We start from the raw sequence: 15,544 nt of genomic DNA, 5'->3' as shown, positions 1-15,544 counted from the left end.
GCCCTCCAGTCGTTAACCCCTTACAGGAAACAATAGTAAGACGTAGTAATTTTTAAATAAAAATATTTCTGATTTATTTGAAGTAACAAGGATTCCGTACAGTTCCACTTGCAAGTTACAAGCATTCAAGCAACATCAACTCCTGTGTCACAACTGTTCTTAGTTTTCCACCACAGTTTCCTAGGGCCTTTCCCAGATCTCAGGCAGGGTTAACTCTTACCATTCCGGACTCGTCCACCGCTTGGTTCGGTAATCCGGTGCACTTTAGCACCCCTTTACCACTCCGCCAAGCCTTCCCGTCTCAGTAATCCGGTGCTCGACCAGCACCCCTTTACTATTCCGACCGGGACCACTCACAGTCCTTCTTCTTGCCCCAGGCCTCTTTAACCCTATCCTGTGTCTTCCCTATCTTCTGGGTCCCTAACTTGTGGGGTATCCACGGAAAACTAATTTCCACTACACTCCTAGGTAGGGCAAGAAACTACCCATGCTAACTTCCCTATCTCAGACAACTAGTGCCTGCTAACTACAAACTACTATACTAAATTCTATCTTTCTTTTCTTTCTGCTGTAGCTCTTCTTCAGGACCGCTCCTCCCATAAAAGCCATTAACTCTAGGGTGTGGCCTTCTTTTATACCTTCCCCGGTTCCCAGTCACTGCTGTATCACTCCCTCTGCATGTGCTAGTCCTCAGTCTGTCCATGTGTCTCTCATCTGCTGATGGGAAATAAATTACACTTTTCTTACCCTTGATCTCCACCTGTTGGCCACTTACCCAAATAACACTCTCAACAATTTTTTACACATACTCACACACATTATTCAATCAACTTTCAACCACAACACAACATTTGTTTCACCCTCTTACACTCGTGCCCAGTTGAATTAAGCACGTCCTCTAGCATACTGCAAACATACTAATAAATCAATGTCCCAAAACAATTGTGATGCACCACCAAACTTTTATAGAAATAGAACATGTTCTATTAGCTTCATAGAACCATTATTTTTAAGAAAATTAGTAACAAAAAGAAATCAGCATTTCCCCGTGAAGTCATTACCTCATGACAACACAATAAACAATTCCCTTCTCAGGAATATTTAGAAGTTCTGAAATAGAAAACAGTCAACATTGAAACATGTTAGGCAGAATCATAATACCATAACTTCCAACAACAAAGTTCAACTGGACCAGCTCACATCATACGGTGAAACCAATATTTGGTGAGAGAATGGGAGACATAATACGCCGGATGAGGCTTTTCCACCAACTCCTTATTGTCACGGACCACGTCCTTGCTCAGACGTCTCTCTGGTGCTCTCTTACAAATACTTCGCACATGGGTGCGCAAAATGGTGTGGCCTAGCCACCATTTTGGTAAACAATCGGCAATCAATTCTCTCACTTGTTTCCGGGCTTCACTCTCATGCTGGTCCAGGCTGTTGCTGTCCATTTTGAGGTAGCTTATATTATCTTGTTCAATCCAGCCTCTCAACTGCTCATCCACTTTTCTGTACACCCATTTGGGGGCATAGGGCATAAAATACCCCCACTGTTGATGTACTTCATAATTGATGATCCTCTGTACTTTAGAGATAGCTCGATATTCTCTCGGGGGTGCCTCTCCAGGTAATACCCATATATCAGTGGATTCCTCCCAGACAGGTCTTGGAACAGTATCATCAGCTGGAAAATACGCCTCGGATGTTGAAGGTAGAGTCCCATAACTGCTGGTCTTATTGCTCACGAGGTCTGTTGTCCGCAGTCGCGAATCTTCGGCAGAATTAGAAGGTTCCCAGTCCTCAAACCAGGTTGACAAGGACATTTCACCAGATGAACGTATGAACGGTCCTTGGGAATTGCCCATAAAGAATGGCACATTTGCCTTTGAGTCCTTTGCCGTTTGCAGTTCAACAGGAGGTAGGGTTGACATATTACCTTGGACTTCCTCAGTCAATTCAGCCAACTCCCTCACTGTGGTATCCTCTTTGGGTACATCTCCTGCCACAGGGATATTGGCCAACTGCAAGTCTATTGGGGCACTTTCCACCACATCATCTGTAGCAACGCTAACATCCATTGCCACAATAACGGGACACTGCGTGCCTTGCTCCTGGAACGTTGGTTCCAGCAATGGTTTGTCCATCATAAAAGGCCCCAGATAATAGCGCCGCTTACACCGGGCGCACCTTCCATCTGCTGCAAATATGGCCCAGCGCAATTCTGCGTGGCAGCCGCCACACATAGGTAAGAGCCAGTCCTCACCAGTAGCCGTTGTACTTTGGCTAAAATAACCGGCCCATATGAACTGCCGATTGTGGTCAGCAACATCAGCAGACACGTCCTTTGCTTCCATGTTGTATGCGCCAACAATAATACTGCGCCACAGCAACTTCACCAGGTAAAGATGGCCGCTCACTAATCCAGCCTCTTCCGTTCTGCGCAGCAGTATAATGTGTATTCCCTTTTCAAATATGGCTGCTGTTCCGCTTCCCTTTCCTGTAACCTGTCACAGAGCCTCGCTCACAGCGCCACATTCAAACAGCTGTCACCACCGCTGTCAATTGTAAATCCACAGTCCTGTGTTCCGCAAAAATCCCAAAATTTCTTTAGCAAGGGGTTCCCAACAGCGCATACGCTTTCTCACCCTGCTCGCAGCGCCAAATTATGTAGGGGGCCCTCCAGTCATTAACCCCTTACAGGAAACAATAGTAAGACGTAGTAATTTTTAAATAAAAATATTTCTCATTTATTTGAAGTAACAAGGATTCCGTACAGTTCCACTTGCAAGTTACAAGCATTCAAGCAACATCAACTCCTGTGGCACAACTGTTCTTAGTTTTCCACCACAGTTTCCTAGGGCCTTTCCCAGATCTCAGGCAGGGTTAACTCTTACCATTCCGGACTCGTCCACCGCTTGGTTAGGTAATCCGGTGCACCTTAGCACCCCTTTACCACTCCGCCAAGCCTTCCCGTCTCAGTAATCCGGTGCTCGACCAGCACCCCTTTACTATTCCGACCGGGACCACTCACAGTCCTTCTTCTTGCCCCAGGCCTCTTTAACCCTATCCTGTGTCTTCCCTATCTTCTGGGTCCCTAACTTGTGGGGTATCCACGGAAAACTAATTTTCACTACACTCCTAGGTGGGGCAAGAAACTACCCATGCTAACTTCCCTATCACTAGACACCTAGTGCCTGCTAACTACAAACTACTATACTAGATTCTATCTTTCTTTTCTTTCTGCTGTAGCTCTTCTTCAGGACCGCTCCTCCTCTGACAGCATCCTTAACTCTAGGGTGTGGCCTTCTTTTATAACTTCCCCGGTTCCCAGTCACTGCTGTATCACTCCCTCTGCATGTGCTAGTCCTCAGTCTGTCCATGTGTCTCTCATCTGCTGATGGGGATAAATTACACTTTTCTTACCCTTGAGCTCCACCTGTTGGCCACTTACCCAAATAACACTCTCAACAATTTTTTACACATACTCACACACATTATTCAATAAACTTTCAACCACAATTCAATTACATTTGTTTCTTACAAACTTTAATAACTGAAAAAAAAACACAGAAATATTTGTTAAATTTTGTAATATGAACATGGTAATTAGGGGATGTGGCCACAAAACGGGTGTGGTCAAAAATAATTTTGCTGCGCTACAAGCGTCAACTTTTTTGTCCCTCTTTTTCTTCCCAAAATGTTGGGAGGTATGTGATTGTGCAGCTGTGATGCTGGCCTGGAGCTCCAACCCATATAATGTGTCTGCATAGGGAGACAAGGGCGCTTAGATTTATAAATTAGGAATATAGACAGTTTTTGAAAATGTTAAAATAATTTTGAAAACCTTATAAACAAAAATTCATAATTTATTTTAGGGATTATGCAAAGACTAACATATATTGTGCATCTTAATATGTCTGATAGGTTAACAATGAAGCACAAACGCAGCCCTTTACTTGCAGGTATATATAACGAAACATTCTGACAGCTGTTTCACTTTTACAGGTTCTCATCTCTGCCACTATGGGACAATGGCCTTTGAGGCACAAAACATTCAATGTACTCATATAATGGGCTAAAATATATAGATGTAAAGCCCTCTTTTATTTAAAAAAAAACAACAAATCTGGGTACAGGTGGGTAGAATTGAAATTAAATAAGCAGATTTGTACCTCCCTGTACCCTTATGTAATGAATAAAGTAACCTCTATTGAACAATATATCGATATTATAAGTCAGTCAACAAGGATTCCCATGACCATATACAGTAAAAGCACAATGCTGAAGGCCGATTGCTTTTATACAAGTTATGGAACGCCGAATTGACTTCTAATATCCTCATAATTTTAAAAACAGGGGGTACATTATTTATTATAACACACAAGTTTCAGTGAGTCATCTGAAAGAAATTACATCACTAAGCACTGTTTATAAGGATATAATTTAAAGGCTATTCAGGGCTCTTGTGTATTATACAGGTATCTACTAAACTTTATATTATTTCACATTACATACTCCAGATCTAAGGCCTAATTGATGAAACATTGTGCAAGGTGTAAAATCAACAGTGCAAAGTACTGAACTTCTTGCCCTTTTTTGTAAATCCTACAATGGCCTAAAAAGAGTTGTACCTTACTTTAAAAGCACAATGGTGTCTCCTAAACTGTAACTTGCTTATGCAACACTTTTTGTACCCCCCCCCCCCCTTTTAGGGTTGTCATCTGGACGGTTGATCCCAATGTTATTAATAGGGAAAAAAGATAAATACAGTGGTGTGAAAAACTATTTGCCCCCTTCCTGATTTCTTATTCTTTTGCATGTTTGTCACACTTAAATGTTTCTGCTCATCAAAAACCGTTAACTATTAGTCAAAGATAACATAATTGAACACAAAATGCAGTTTTTAAATGAAGGTTTACGTTATTAAGGGAGAAAAAAAACTCCAAATCTACATGGGCCTGTGTGAAAAAGTGATTGCCCCCCTTGTTAAAAAATAACTTAACTGTGGTTTATCACACCTGAGTTCAATTTCAAAGGTTATAAAGCCATTTCTAAAGCTGGGACTCCAGCGAACCACAGTGAGAGCCATTATCCACAAATGGCAAAAACATGGAACAGTGGTGAACCTCGCCAGGAGTGGCCGGCCGACCAAAATTACCCCAAGTCTCAATTTTGCTAAAAAACATCTCAATGATTGTCAAGACTTTTGGGAAAATACCTTGTGGACCGACGAGACAAAAGTTGAACTTTTTGGAAGGTGCGCCTCCCGTTACATCTGGCGTAAAAGTAACGCAGCATTTCAGAAAAAGAACATCATACCAACAGTAAAATATGGTGGTGGTAGTGTGATGGTCTGGGGTTGTTTTGCTGCTTCAGGACCTGGAAGACTTGCTGTGATAGATGGAACCATGAATTCTACTGTCTACCAAAAAATCCTGAAGGAGAATGTCCGGCCATCTGTTCGTCAACTCAAGCTGAAGCGATCTTGGGTGCTGCAGCAGGACAATGACCCAAAACACACCAGCAAATCCACCTCTGAATGGCTGAAGAAAAACAAAATGAAGACTTTGGAGTGGCCTAGTCAAAGTCCTGACCTGAATCCTATTGAGATGTTGTGGCATGACCTTAAAAAGGCGGTTCATGCTAGAAAACCCTTAAATAAAGCTGAATTACAACAATTCTGCAAAGATGAGTGGGCCAAAATTCCTCCAGAGCGCTGTAAAAGACTCGTTGCAAGTTATCGCAAACGCTTGATTGCAGTTATTGCTGCTAAGGGTGGCCCAACCAGTTATTAGGTTCAGGGGGCAATTACTTTTTCACACAGGCTTGGATTTCTTTTCTCCCTAAATTATAAAAACCCTCATTTAAAAACTGCATTTTGTGTTTACTTGTGTTATCTTTGACTAATAGTTAAATGTGTTTGATGATCAGAAACATTTTGTGTGACAAACATGCAAAAAAATAAGAAATCAGGAAGGGGCAAATAGTTTTTCACACCACTGTATATAGGAAGGTTGGTATTTTTTTCCAGAAAAGGTGGCAACCCTACCCCCCTTAGAGCCCCAGCACTAAAATAAAGTCCCTTATCTCGTGAGTGTCTAATATATATATATATATATATATATATATATATATATGTGTGTGTATTTTCACCTTGATAAATGTCCGAACGGGGACGAGAATTTCTCGACCTGCACCCGACCCTAGCCTACCCCCTCCCAATACGCGCCCGGCCCTCTGTTGCCCCTCTATTTATAGACCTGTGCCCGACTCGGAGACGGGCGCAAGTCTATAAATTTCGGCGCCGGAAGCTCTAGGCCATGGGCGGGGAGAGCAAGAGAACAGCTTGACCCGGACCCGTGACTTGAAGATTTTGTGCAGGAGTCGGCCTTCCTATATATTTAGATTTTCTCCCTATTAATAACATTGGGGTCAAGCATCATTTTTAGAGGTCAGGCAGGTAAAATACTGGCCAGGTGGTAACCCTATGTAACAATGTCTTGTAATGTAACACTATAACACTACTTTATTATGGCAAGACAGCTGGTGCTGTTTTTTTCTTTTATTTGTATTTATAATTTCATGGTAATAATAAAAATACTTTTCAGCTGTATCAAGTGAAATGTTTAGCTGCCAGGCCTTCAACACATCAGCTAAGTGGCTGCTCACCTGCCCCAGTATTGGCTAGAGTAAAGCAGATTAATAAAAACTATGTATACCCTGCTTTAACTAAAATATTAAGGGTTTCAAAGCTTTCTCCAATAACTAGAAATTGCCTGGACAAAATCCAACGCCCGACATTGCTTGCCGTAAAGTGCGAGCTTTGTGTATGACGCACGCTACAGAACTCAGGGGATACTGGGAGTTGTAGTGCAACTAATAGCACTTAGGGCCAGAAAAAATGGCACATATTCAGCCCCCTAAAACCTGCGCTGTGACTATCCTGTCTCCCCTCAATAGGCAAGCCGGCTATTAATCAACTATTTTGCGCATGATTATCCCGGTTCAGCGCCTCCCCTCAGAGCGGAACTTCCCTCCTTCACAAAAAAACACGCCCACTACAGGCTCATTAGCTGAGCACATTCAGCGCCTCCCCTCAGAGCGGAACTTCCCCGCCTTCACAATAACCACGCCCTCAACAGGCTCATTAGCTGAGTACATTCAGGCTCATTAGCTGAGCAAATTCAGCGCCTCCACTCAGAGCGGAACTTCCCCTCCTTCACAATAACCATGCCCACAACAGGCTCATTAGCTGACTACATTTAGCGCCTCCCCTCAGAGCGGAACTTCCCATCCTTCACAATAACCACGCCTACAATAAGCTCATTAGCTGAGTACATTTAGCACCTCCCCTCAGATCGAAACTTCCCCGCCTTCAGAATAGCCACGCCCTCAACAGGCTCATTAGCTGAGTACATTCAGGCTTATTAGCTGAGCACATTCAGCGCCTCCCCTCAGAGCGGAACTTCCGGTCCTTCACAATAACCACGCCCATTTTACATGTCGCATGGTAATGACGTCAACAGACCCGCGTGTGTTCGCAGGACAGGAGACAGGCAGCGAGTGGCTGGAGGAAGTTCTGCGGACTTGTGTTGTTTACATTGGGGATGAGCCCTGCGAATTAATAGAACCGTAACCAGGTAACGGAGAATTGGTCTGTTTCTGTCTCATAATTGGTTTTATGAGTTTAAACTTCATCTTTAGGTGAAGGATAACATGAGTGTAGCTCAACATCTGCTTTTGCCATTTCCCCCTCTTGTTGGCTAAAAGAGGAAATCTAATTCTAAGCAACTGTACAGTATACATTAACTACACGTTTTTGTTGGCTTAACAAGGGTTTCAAATGCAATTGCGTTGGAAAGCAGTATCTGTCTGTTTATATACTCTGCACACCTGGTTCTGACTCCAGAAACAATGTAGCCACAAATGTGGAGAACTGACCTCTGCTGCAAGAGTCAGCCAACAGAAAGGAGTCCCTTTAGACTGATTGAATCAACTTAATGGGGTTGTTCACCTTTGGGTTATCTTTTAGTATGATGTAGAGAGTGATATTCTGAGACAATTTGCAATTGGTTTTCATATTTTATTATTTGTGGTTTTTGAGTTATTTAGCTTCTTATTCAGCAGCACTCTAGTTTGCCATTTGTGCAATTTGGTTGCCAGGGTCCACATTACCCTAACAACTGTGCAAAGATTTAATTAAGAGACTGGAATATGAATAGGAGAGGCCTGAATAAAAAGATGAGTAACACAACAATACATTTGTATCCTTACAGAGCATTTATTTTAAGATGGGGTCAGGGACCCCCCCATTTGAAAGCAGGAAAGAGCCAGAAGAAGAAGGGAAAATAATGAAAAAAAAAACTATAAAACCTCAATAATGAAGGTCGATAAAAAAGTTGCTTAGAATTGATCTTTTTATAACATATTAAAAGTTAACTTTAAAGTGAACCACACCTTTAAAGTAGTCAGTCTGTACAGCAGCGCACTCCGGACCTCGCAGGAAAAAGCCAACAAAGTCAAAATTCCAAGTTAAAAAGATATACATTTTATTTGAACATTAGATATGCAAACAAGCGTCTGAGGTCTTAAAAGTAGATAGCAACACAAAAAAAATACTTGATTGGGCCACATTTAGTCTGCAGGTATCTGGTTGGACAACCCAGGCTTTAATACTTTTTCATCTTTTTTTTTTATTAGATTGCACCCAAAAAGGCATTTGATTTCCAAAGTTATCATCAGCAGAAGCAATGGCAAAAAGCAAAGGGAAGGGGCCAAAACAAAAGAATGTATTCCACGTGGCAAATAGTAAATGCATGAAAGCCAAAAACAAAGCAAAGCCAGTGAAGACAAGTCTAAAGAAGGTTTGTATTGCTATACCAATATTCTCCGTGCCATTTATGCTAAATGTTATGGTGTGCTGCCCACTTTGTTGGGAAAAGAGTAAAAGAGATTAGAACTTTTTAAAGGCTAACAAAAACATGAAAAGGCAGAAGGTTAGCAGTTGGCTCACAAGAAGATACAGGTATGGGACCTTTTATCCAGAATGCTCGAGACCTGGGGTTTTCCGGATAATGGATCTTTCCGTTATTTGAATCTTCATACCTTAAGTCTGCTAGAATATCATGTAAACAGCCCAAAAGGCTGGTTTTGCCTCCAATAAGGATTCATTGTATCTTCGTATGGATCAAGTACAAGGTACTGTTTTATTATTACAGATAAAAAGGAAATTATTTTTAAATATTTGGATAAAATGGAGTCTATGGGAGACAGCCTTTCTGTAATTCAGAGCTTTCAGGACAACGGATTTTCGGATAACAGGTCCCTTACCTGTATCTTACAAATTGAAAGTCCTTCGTCAATCAAATCCGCTCAGGCCATTGCACTTCCATAAAAATCCAAGGAATTGTACCAGCTTGGAGTACTTTACAGCTGAGCAAATCACCACCATGTTTTTTCTCTTCCCTTGTGCTGGGACATACACAGTACAGTAAAGTCCATAAGTAATATATAATAGATACTATTCTGCACATATGCAGCAAGCATTACACACAAAGAAGACAAAAGCTAGTGGCACTGCGCCCTGCAAAATAAAGTTCCCCAGGCCAGTGGCGTTTATATAGTCGAGGTCCACTGATTTGGGGCGGAAAGTTAACAGTTTGGTTCACTGTGGGTTTCCTAACAAATTGGCAAACCCATCATTTCAATAATTTTTTGTTTAATGGAGAGGGAAAGGCTAATTCATTTGGGGGGGGGGGAATAAATCCGGCACCCCTCGGTGATTTTAATCTCTTACCCAAGCTTAGACTAGCAAGCACTGTGCAGCCATTGTTTCCTTTCTCCAGATACTTTGCTGGCTTTTCTAAGATGAACATGGGGTGATCCATTTATCAAAGGTCAAATTCATGTGAATTTTTTTTTTTTAATTCGAATGTACTCACAATTCGACTGGGAGGTTATTTAAGTAAAAAATTGATTGTCTAATATTCGATCTAGTGGTTCCGACTCGAAAATTAAATTCTTACAAATTGAGTTTTTCTTAGAAAAACAACCTAGAATGTCAGGAAGGCTATTAACATCTGCAAATGGCTCAACAGACCTCCGCCATTGACTTGTAAATGAACTCTGCAGGTTTTAGGTGGCGGATATTCCAGTTAGGACAGTTTCCATGGTCGAGGTGTGATAAATCTCACATTCGAATAGGGGGAGTAAAATTCAAATGTGTGAATTTTGAATCTTGAAAATTCAAATTTACTATTCGACCCTTGATAAATCTGCCCCTTACCCTGCTGCGCATGCCCAGGCCAGAGTAAAGACCTTTGGACAGGAAAAAAAGGATTGCAAAGCAGCACTCACTAGAATACTATAGATAAAGATTGGCATACCACTGATTAACCCTTGTTAATCAGTTGTTCATGTTCTGTATTGTGTAGCACATATAATCAACTGTTCCCACCCCCGACGTGCAGTGGATTCCCAAAGGGTTCATTTCATGTCATATGGGAGAAATCATTTACAACTATAACCATAAGGGTTCTTACACACGGGCGTTTTTTGCTGCTTTCTTCCGTTCAGCCGCAGGGGAGCGCAGGAATAAACGCACTCAATTATTGTCAAGGGGGCTGTACTCACACAGACGCATGTAAGTGCCAAATGCAGGTGGGACGCAGCAAAAACTGTCTGTGTGTAAAAGCCCTAATGCTTCTCCAATGAGGTTGATGCACCATATCCATCCAAATCGCTTAAAAGGAGGACCAGCAACTAATTTCATTAACATTCCAGTCACAGCTGTAAACACTGGCCGACAGCCACTGCATCCATCTGGAAATCACTGCCTATGAAGTCCTTGTAGAGATTCCCATATGTATATGCACTTAAAGGGGACCGGTCACCCAAAAAAATTATTCATAATCCTATTTTATCACATCAGTCCAGTAAAATAAACTTCAATTATGCAATATAAATTATTAAAATCTTGTTTCCATCAGTCTGGGAACTTATAATTATAGCAAGCAGGCAGGAGCCATTTTATGGACACTATTATTAAGGCAAGTCTTGCATCATCTCAGAATCTTGTTTGTGCACCAGAATGGGGGACCTGATGTCCATCCCCATGTCCTGGCTACACAATTAAATGGTAAAGAGAATGGGGGAATATGTGGAGAGCAGTGACATCTAGGAAGTGCTGAATGGAAAGTGAAAGTAATTGTCTGCCCCGCCTCTATGCCCAGGGCATAGAGGAGGGGCAGACAATATTTGATTGACAGCTGAGATGTTTAAATGAGCTTACAACCGCTATGAATGCTTTAATAAAAATTAGAAATTGGATTTCATGTTTAATTTGAAAAGGACTTTTATTATGCAGCTTTTTGTGTCTGGGTGACAGGTCCACTTTAAGTCTAAAATGAAGGCAAAAATAGTCGACAAGTTCATGTGATACAGAAAAGTTTGGCTTCGCAATCCCTATAATAAATGGCTGAAGAGCATGTGGCAAGCACAAAGCAGCTCTACACAATACACACGTATTTTCCTCCAGTTATTCACTTTATTTAGCGGCAGAAATCCTCACTGATGCACATGGAGGAAATTGGTTCAGTATGTTCTAATACATTTGTATTTACTTTTAACAGATAAATGTTTGTACCAGCGAGAAGGTGATCACTATTAACAAGGTATTTACAGAGATCGAAAAGGAGGTCGTACAAGCAAAACAGAATGTCCCCTCAAACCAGATAAAGAAAAAACAGGTAAATAACATTTTAATCAATTTGTAGTAACATAGCCAGAATTCCATCGTGCTACCCCTATATGTCCTGAGAAAGGAGTACTATAAATCACATTTCACTTGTTTTTTGTGCTGTGTATATGTTTCATTACTTAGAAGCCTTTTTGAAAGGGATACGGTTGCAGGAAAAATGCTTCTTTCAAAACACATCAGTTAATAGTGCTGCTCCAGCAGAATTGTGCACTGAAATCAGTTTATGTAAAGAGCAAACAGATTTTTTTTTATATTTAATTTCGAAATCTGACATGGGGCTAGACATAGTCAGTTTCCCAGGTGCCCCCAGTAATGTGACTTGTGCCCTGAAAAAACCTTCACTCTTTACTGCTGCACTGCAAGTTGGAGTGGTATCACCCCCTCCCTTCCCAGCAGCCTATCAAGAAAACAATGGGCAGCTACTGTTTTATAATCAGGAGTTCAATAACCTAAGGCAAAGCCAGAGGGACATGCCCCGGTCCAATGGGCAGTTAACCAGACAGCAGCTCCATGACAACTATGCTGAATGTTTTGCTTGCATTGCTAAAGGTGCTAGCCACACCTAGTGGTAGACATGAGAATAGCACCCAAGCAGGAAAACCCCTGCTTTTTTTCTGCTAGGAAGCACAACCTAGAGGTCATGGTGAAATACATTGGGAAGGAGAAAAAAAAGATTAAAAACTCAGCAGTTATTTTAAAAGCTATGTTATAAAGGGTAACAATGTGAAGTCCCTATTCTTGTAATTTTGCTCCCAGTTACTCGCCAACCCTGCTTTCTTCCTTAAAGGGATAGTTCACATTCAATCCTTTTTCAAGTAACGGGTGTTTAGTTTAGTTTGGTAGCTCTTTGGGAAAGCGACCCATCACTAGTCAATACATTTTTACTCATTTCCTAACCTAGAAAGACACTGGTTTGCAGGGAAAGGGTTCCATTAAAGCTTTAGTATGATTTAGGCTCTGAGATTCTGAGACAAATAGCAGTTGGTCCTGATTTATTTTTTATGGTTTTATTTTTGTTAGGCAGCCCTCCAGTTTGGAATTAGCCATCTGGTTAACATAGAACTTATCCTAGCAACCAGGAGGTGGTTTGAATGAAAAACTATTTGGGTTAGCCTGGGGAACAGCACATATCTGTAATTCCATATGGCACTGCCAGGGGTCAGTTATACTTCTTCAAACCTGATCACGCCCATAAGACGTTTTCTTGATACCAGGCCAGTGGCACAGTTTACTTTTATAACTGACTAACCCCATAACATGATGTGTTGCTACCACTCTTAATGGATTTGGATGGGACAAAAGAACTAGATACTTTCCTGTTTTTTTTTAAAATAACATTTAATTATAACTGTGGGCAGTGCTTTAATCAGTGCTAGAAATACTATATTTACATTGCATATGTTTGACTAAAGGTGGCCATACTTTTATCGTTCTGCGATGAACGATTGTACTGTTAAACGATCGTCTGATTATTTTACCATACGATATGCCATCCACGGAGAACAATTAATGGTATTGTTTGCTTCGTGTACAGACGAACGTTGTTCAACAAACAAGGAGTGGTGCAGCTTTGTGTCCTTGTCTGTAGTATATAGTCGCTTTCTCCTTCCCTGCTCCATGCAGACATATGGATTTATGTCTTGCTATGGCATAATAAACTTCTTTCACATACAGTGTGATATTCCAGCAGTCAGCACCAATTTATTTCTTTACATATTTCATATAGTTACAAATGAAGCTGTCAGCAAAGAACGTTTGGGTTCTTCCGTATATGTTCGTTGGCTTGAGCTACAATCCTAACATGCGCAAAGAGGGAGTTTATCCCTGAACGACTAAAATTTTTAAACTCATCCGATCAATTTTGCGAATGATAATGTCAAGACGATCGTTTGTACACCATCAACCATCCGATTGTTATCGATATCAGAACGTTCTGAAATCGGTCGTTTGGACGTAAAAAAATCTGTCCGTGTATGGCCACCTTTAGACTGTGCAGGCACAATAGATGGACAAATAATTCAGCATCCACTGAAACCTGATGCAAATCAGAGGCCACTAGTGAACTTCCTCTCTAACATTAGGAGGGATTTAGGCAATGCTGTATCCTATATCAAATCTCATAGGAAGTTAATTACTAACCCACAAACTTTCTCTTTCACAGAAACCCAGTGTAACACAGGAAGCCCCTCCAGATGTAGACCAGGCTGCAGACTTGTTTTCACACTTGTAACACTATAAATGATTAAACTAAAATCAAAACAATTTGTCTGAATGTGTTTATTAAAAAAAAGTTACCAGTACAAACATTGGCATATTTAATTCTCATGGAAGCAAAACAAAAATATGGAGTTGCCATATTAGTTGTGTTGTACAGCCTATAAGAGTAGCCTGCCAATTGCTTTGCACACCAGGCTACTGATAAAAGGAGTGAAAGTGCAGCGTTTCAAGGCACTTTACAAATCTGTCCAACTAAAAAGAATGCAACAAGACGAGTTTGGTGTAACCTGAAACGGGCAGTGACTATTTACATAAAAAACAAACTGATAAGAGCATTCTTGGCAGCTACAACACATCATATAACAATGAAAATCAACTGGTACAAGGAACTGCTCATTTTAACTTTTTGCACTAAAAAATATTTGTCCTTTTATGCGTTTCAATGTCTTTGAATCGAAACACATTGAAAATGGCTTTATGTGGTGGCTGGTATTTCATATTTGGAAGGCTGACAAGACATGTATACAATATAAATGGCACCAGTCATTAACTAAAACGGTATTGGGCAGTTTTGTTAAGCGTTTCATGGGATTTGTGTAAAGATACCCTAGAATAGATCTTCAGACACCCTTTAGAATTTTTTTTTTTTTTTCTACCTGACATTACATGCTATCTGGCCAATTTTCAACCAATATCAGCAAGGCAGGTTTCACATTATGCCATTCTTACCAATTTTTTTAAACTAAACAAATTTAAAGTCAGTACTCCCTGGCTAAACAGAGTGCCTAAAGGTATCCGTTCTGAGCATTAGTACCCGATAATGCAGCTATAAACCTTGGTCTGAAATGAGATATTCAGTGAGTTTGGGGGGTATGTACAGATCAGCTGCAGATCAAAACAGGTTCACAATGTCTTCTTAGTAACAAATTTATATTACCAACCTCTGTCATTGCAACAGATGCAGATGAGGTCTGGTAGCATCACAGCCAAGTACCCTGTACTACTTTGACTCCAGGCACAGTCTGAATACAGTACAAACCCCCTATATTTAATTCTGAATCCAGTGTCTCTATCCTCTATCTTCAAGTGCATTTCTTCAGAATACATACAAGAATGTCAGTGAAGTGACTTAACATTCTGCCAATGGATATGCTATAATAATCTAACTACGTGTTATAAAGTTGTACAATATCCCCTTTAGAACAGGGATGCAGATGCATCAGAAAGAAGGCCACTGTTTGGACATTACTGCAGTTCCTATACAGCGATGTGCTGCTTTGGCCTGTAAACAGAATTCATTATACAATTTTTTTTTTTTTTTTAGTAAGCCTCCATGTTTTTTATAATAATAATAAAAAAGTATACTTATACGCTTAAGGGGATACGGTCACCATCATGATTAAGCAGAAATTGTCACTTTGCCTTTGAAAGAGAAGGAAACCCAGTCGGCGCAAAAACCCTCCCCCCTCCCGTGTGTTGCCCACCCTCCCCCCTGGCCTACCTGTCCCGCTGGGCAAATGCCCCTAACTTGTTACTTACCCTTCTGCGCCGGTCCAGTCTACGGAG

The 15,544-nt window shown here is 40.9% G+C and overlaps 1 protein-coding gene across 1 annotated transcript; it reads left to right on the top strand.

Annotated features, from left to right (window-relative positions):
* The first annotated feature begins 7,485 nt into the window (after nucleotides 1-7,485).
* Nucleotides 7,486-14,023, top strand: rbis.S (ribosomal biogenesis factor S homeolog). Its single transcript, XM_018223835.2, has 4 exons — nucleotides 7,486-7,643; nucleotides 8,704-8,867; nucleotides 11,634-11,750; nucleotides 13,923-14,023. Exons 2-4 carry the CDS (start codon nucleotides 8,754-8,756, stop codon nucleotides 13,989-13,991), a joined length of 300 nt encoding a protein of 99 aa, XP_018079324.1. The 5' UTR covers nucleotides 7,486-7,643; nucleotides 8,704-8,753; the 3' UTR covers nucleotides 13,992-14,023.
* The last annotated feature ends 1,521 nt before the right edge of the window (nucleotides 14,024-15,544 follow it).

The sequence above is a fragment of the Xenopus laevis genome, chromosome 6S, assembly GCF_017654675.1.
Source record: "Xenopus laevis strain J_2021 chromosome 6S, Xenopus_laevis_v10.1, whole genome shotgun sequence".
In the NCBI taxonomy this organism is placed as follows: domain Eukaryota; kingdom Metazoa; phylum Chordata; class Amphibia; order Anura; family Pipidae; genus Xenopus; species Xenopus laevis.
Note: the sequence above shows the minus strand (reverse complement) of the source record. Positions and strands in the feature narration are given on the sequence as shown.

Bases quoted from the DNA above. Each gene is read 5' to 3' on its own strand.
- rbis.S (XM_018223835.2), top strand. From the start codon at position 8,754: ATGGCAAAAAGCAAAGGGAAGGGGCCAAAACAAAAGAATGTATTCCAC. The intron at 8,868-11,633 runs GTTTGTATTGCT...TACTTTTAACAG, and splicing joins TGAAGACAAGTCTAAAGAAG to ATAAATGTTTGTACCAGCGA. The intron at 11,751-13,922 runs GTAAATAACATT...TCTCTTTCACAG, and splicing joins ACCAGATAAAGAAAAAACAG to AAACCCAGTGTAACACAGGA.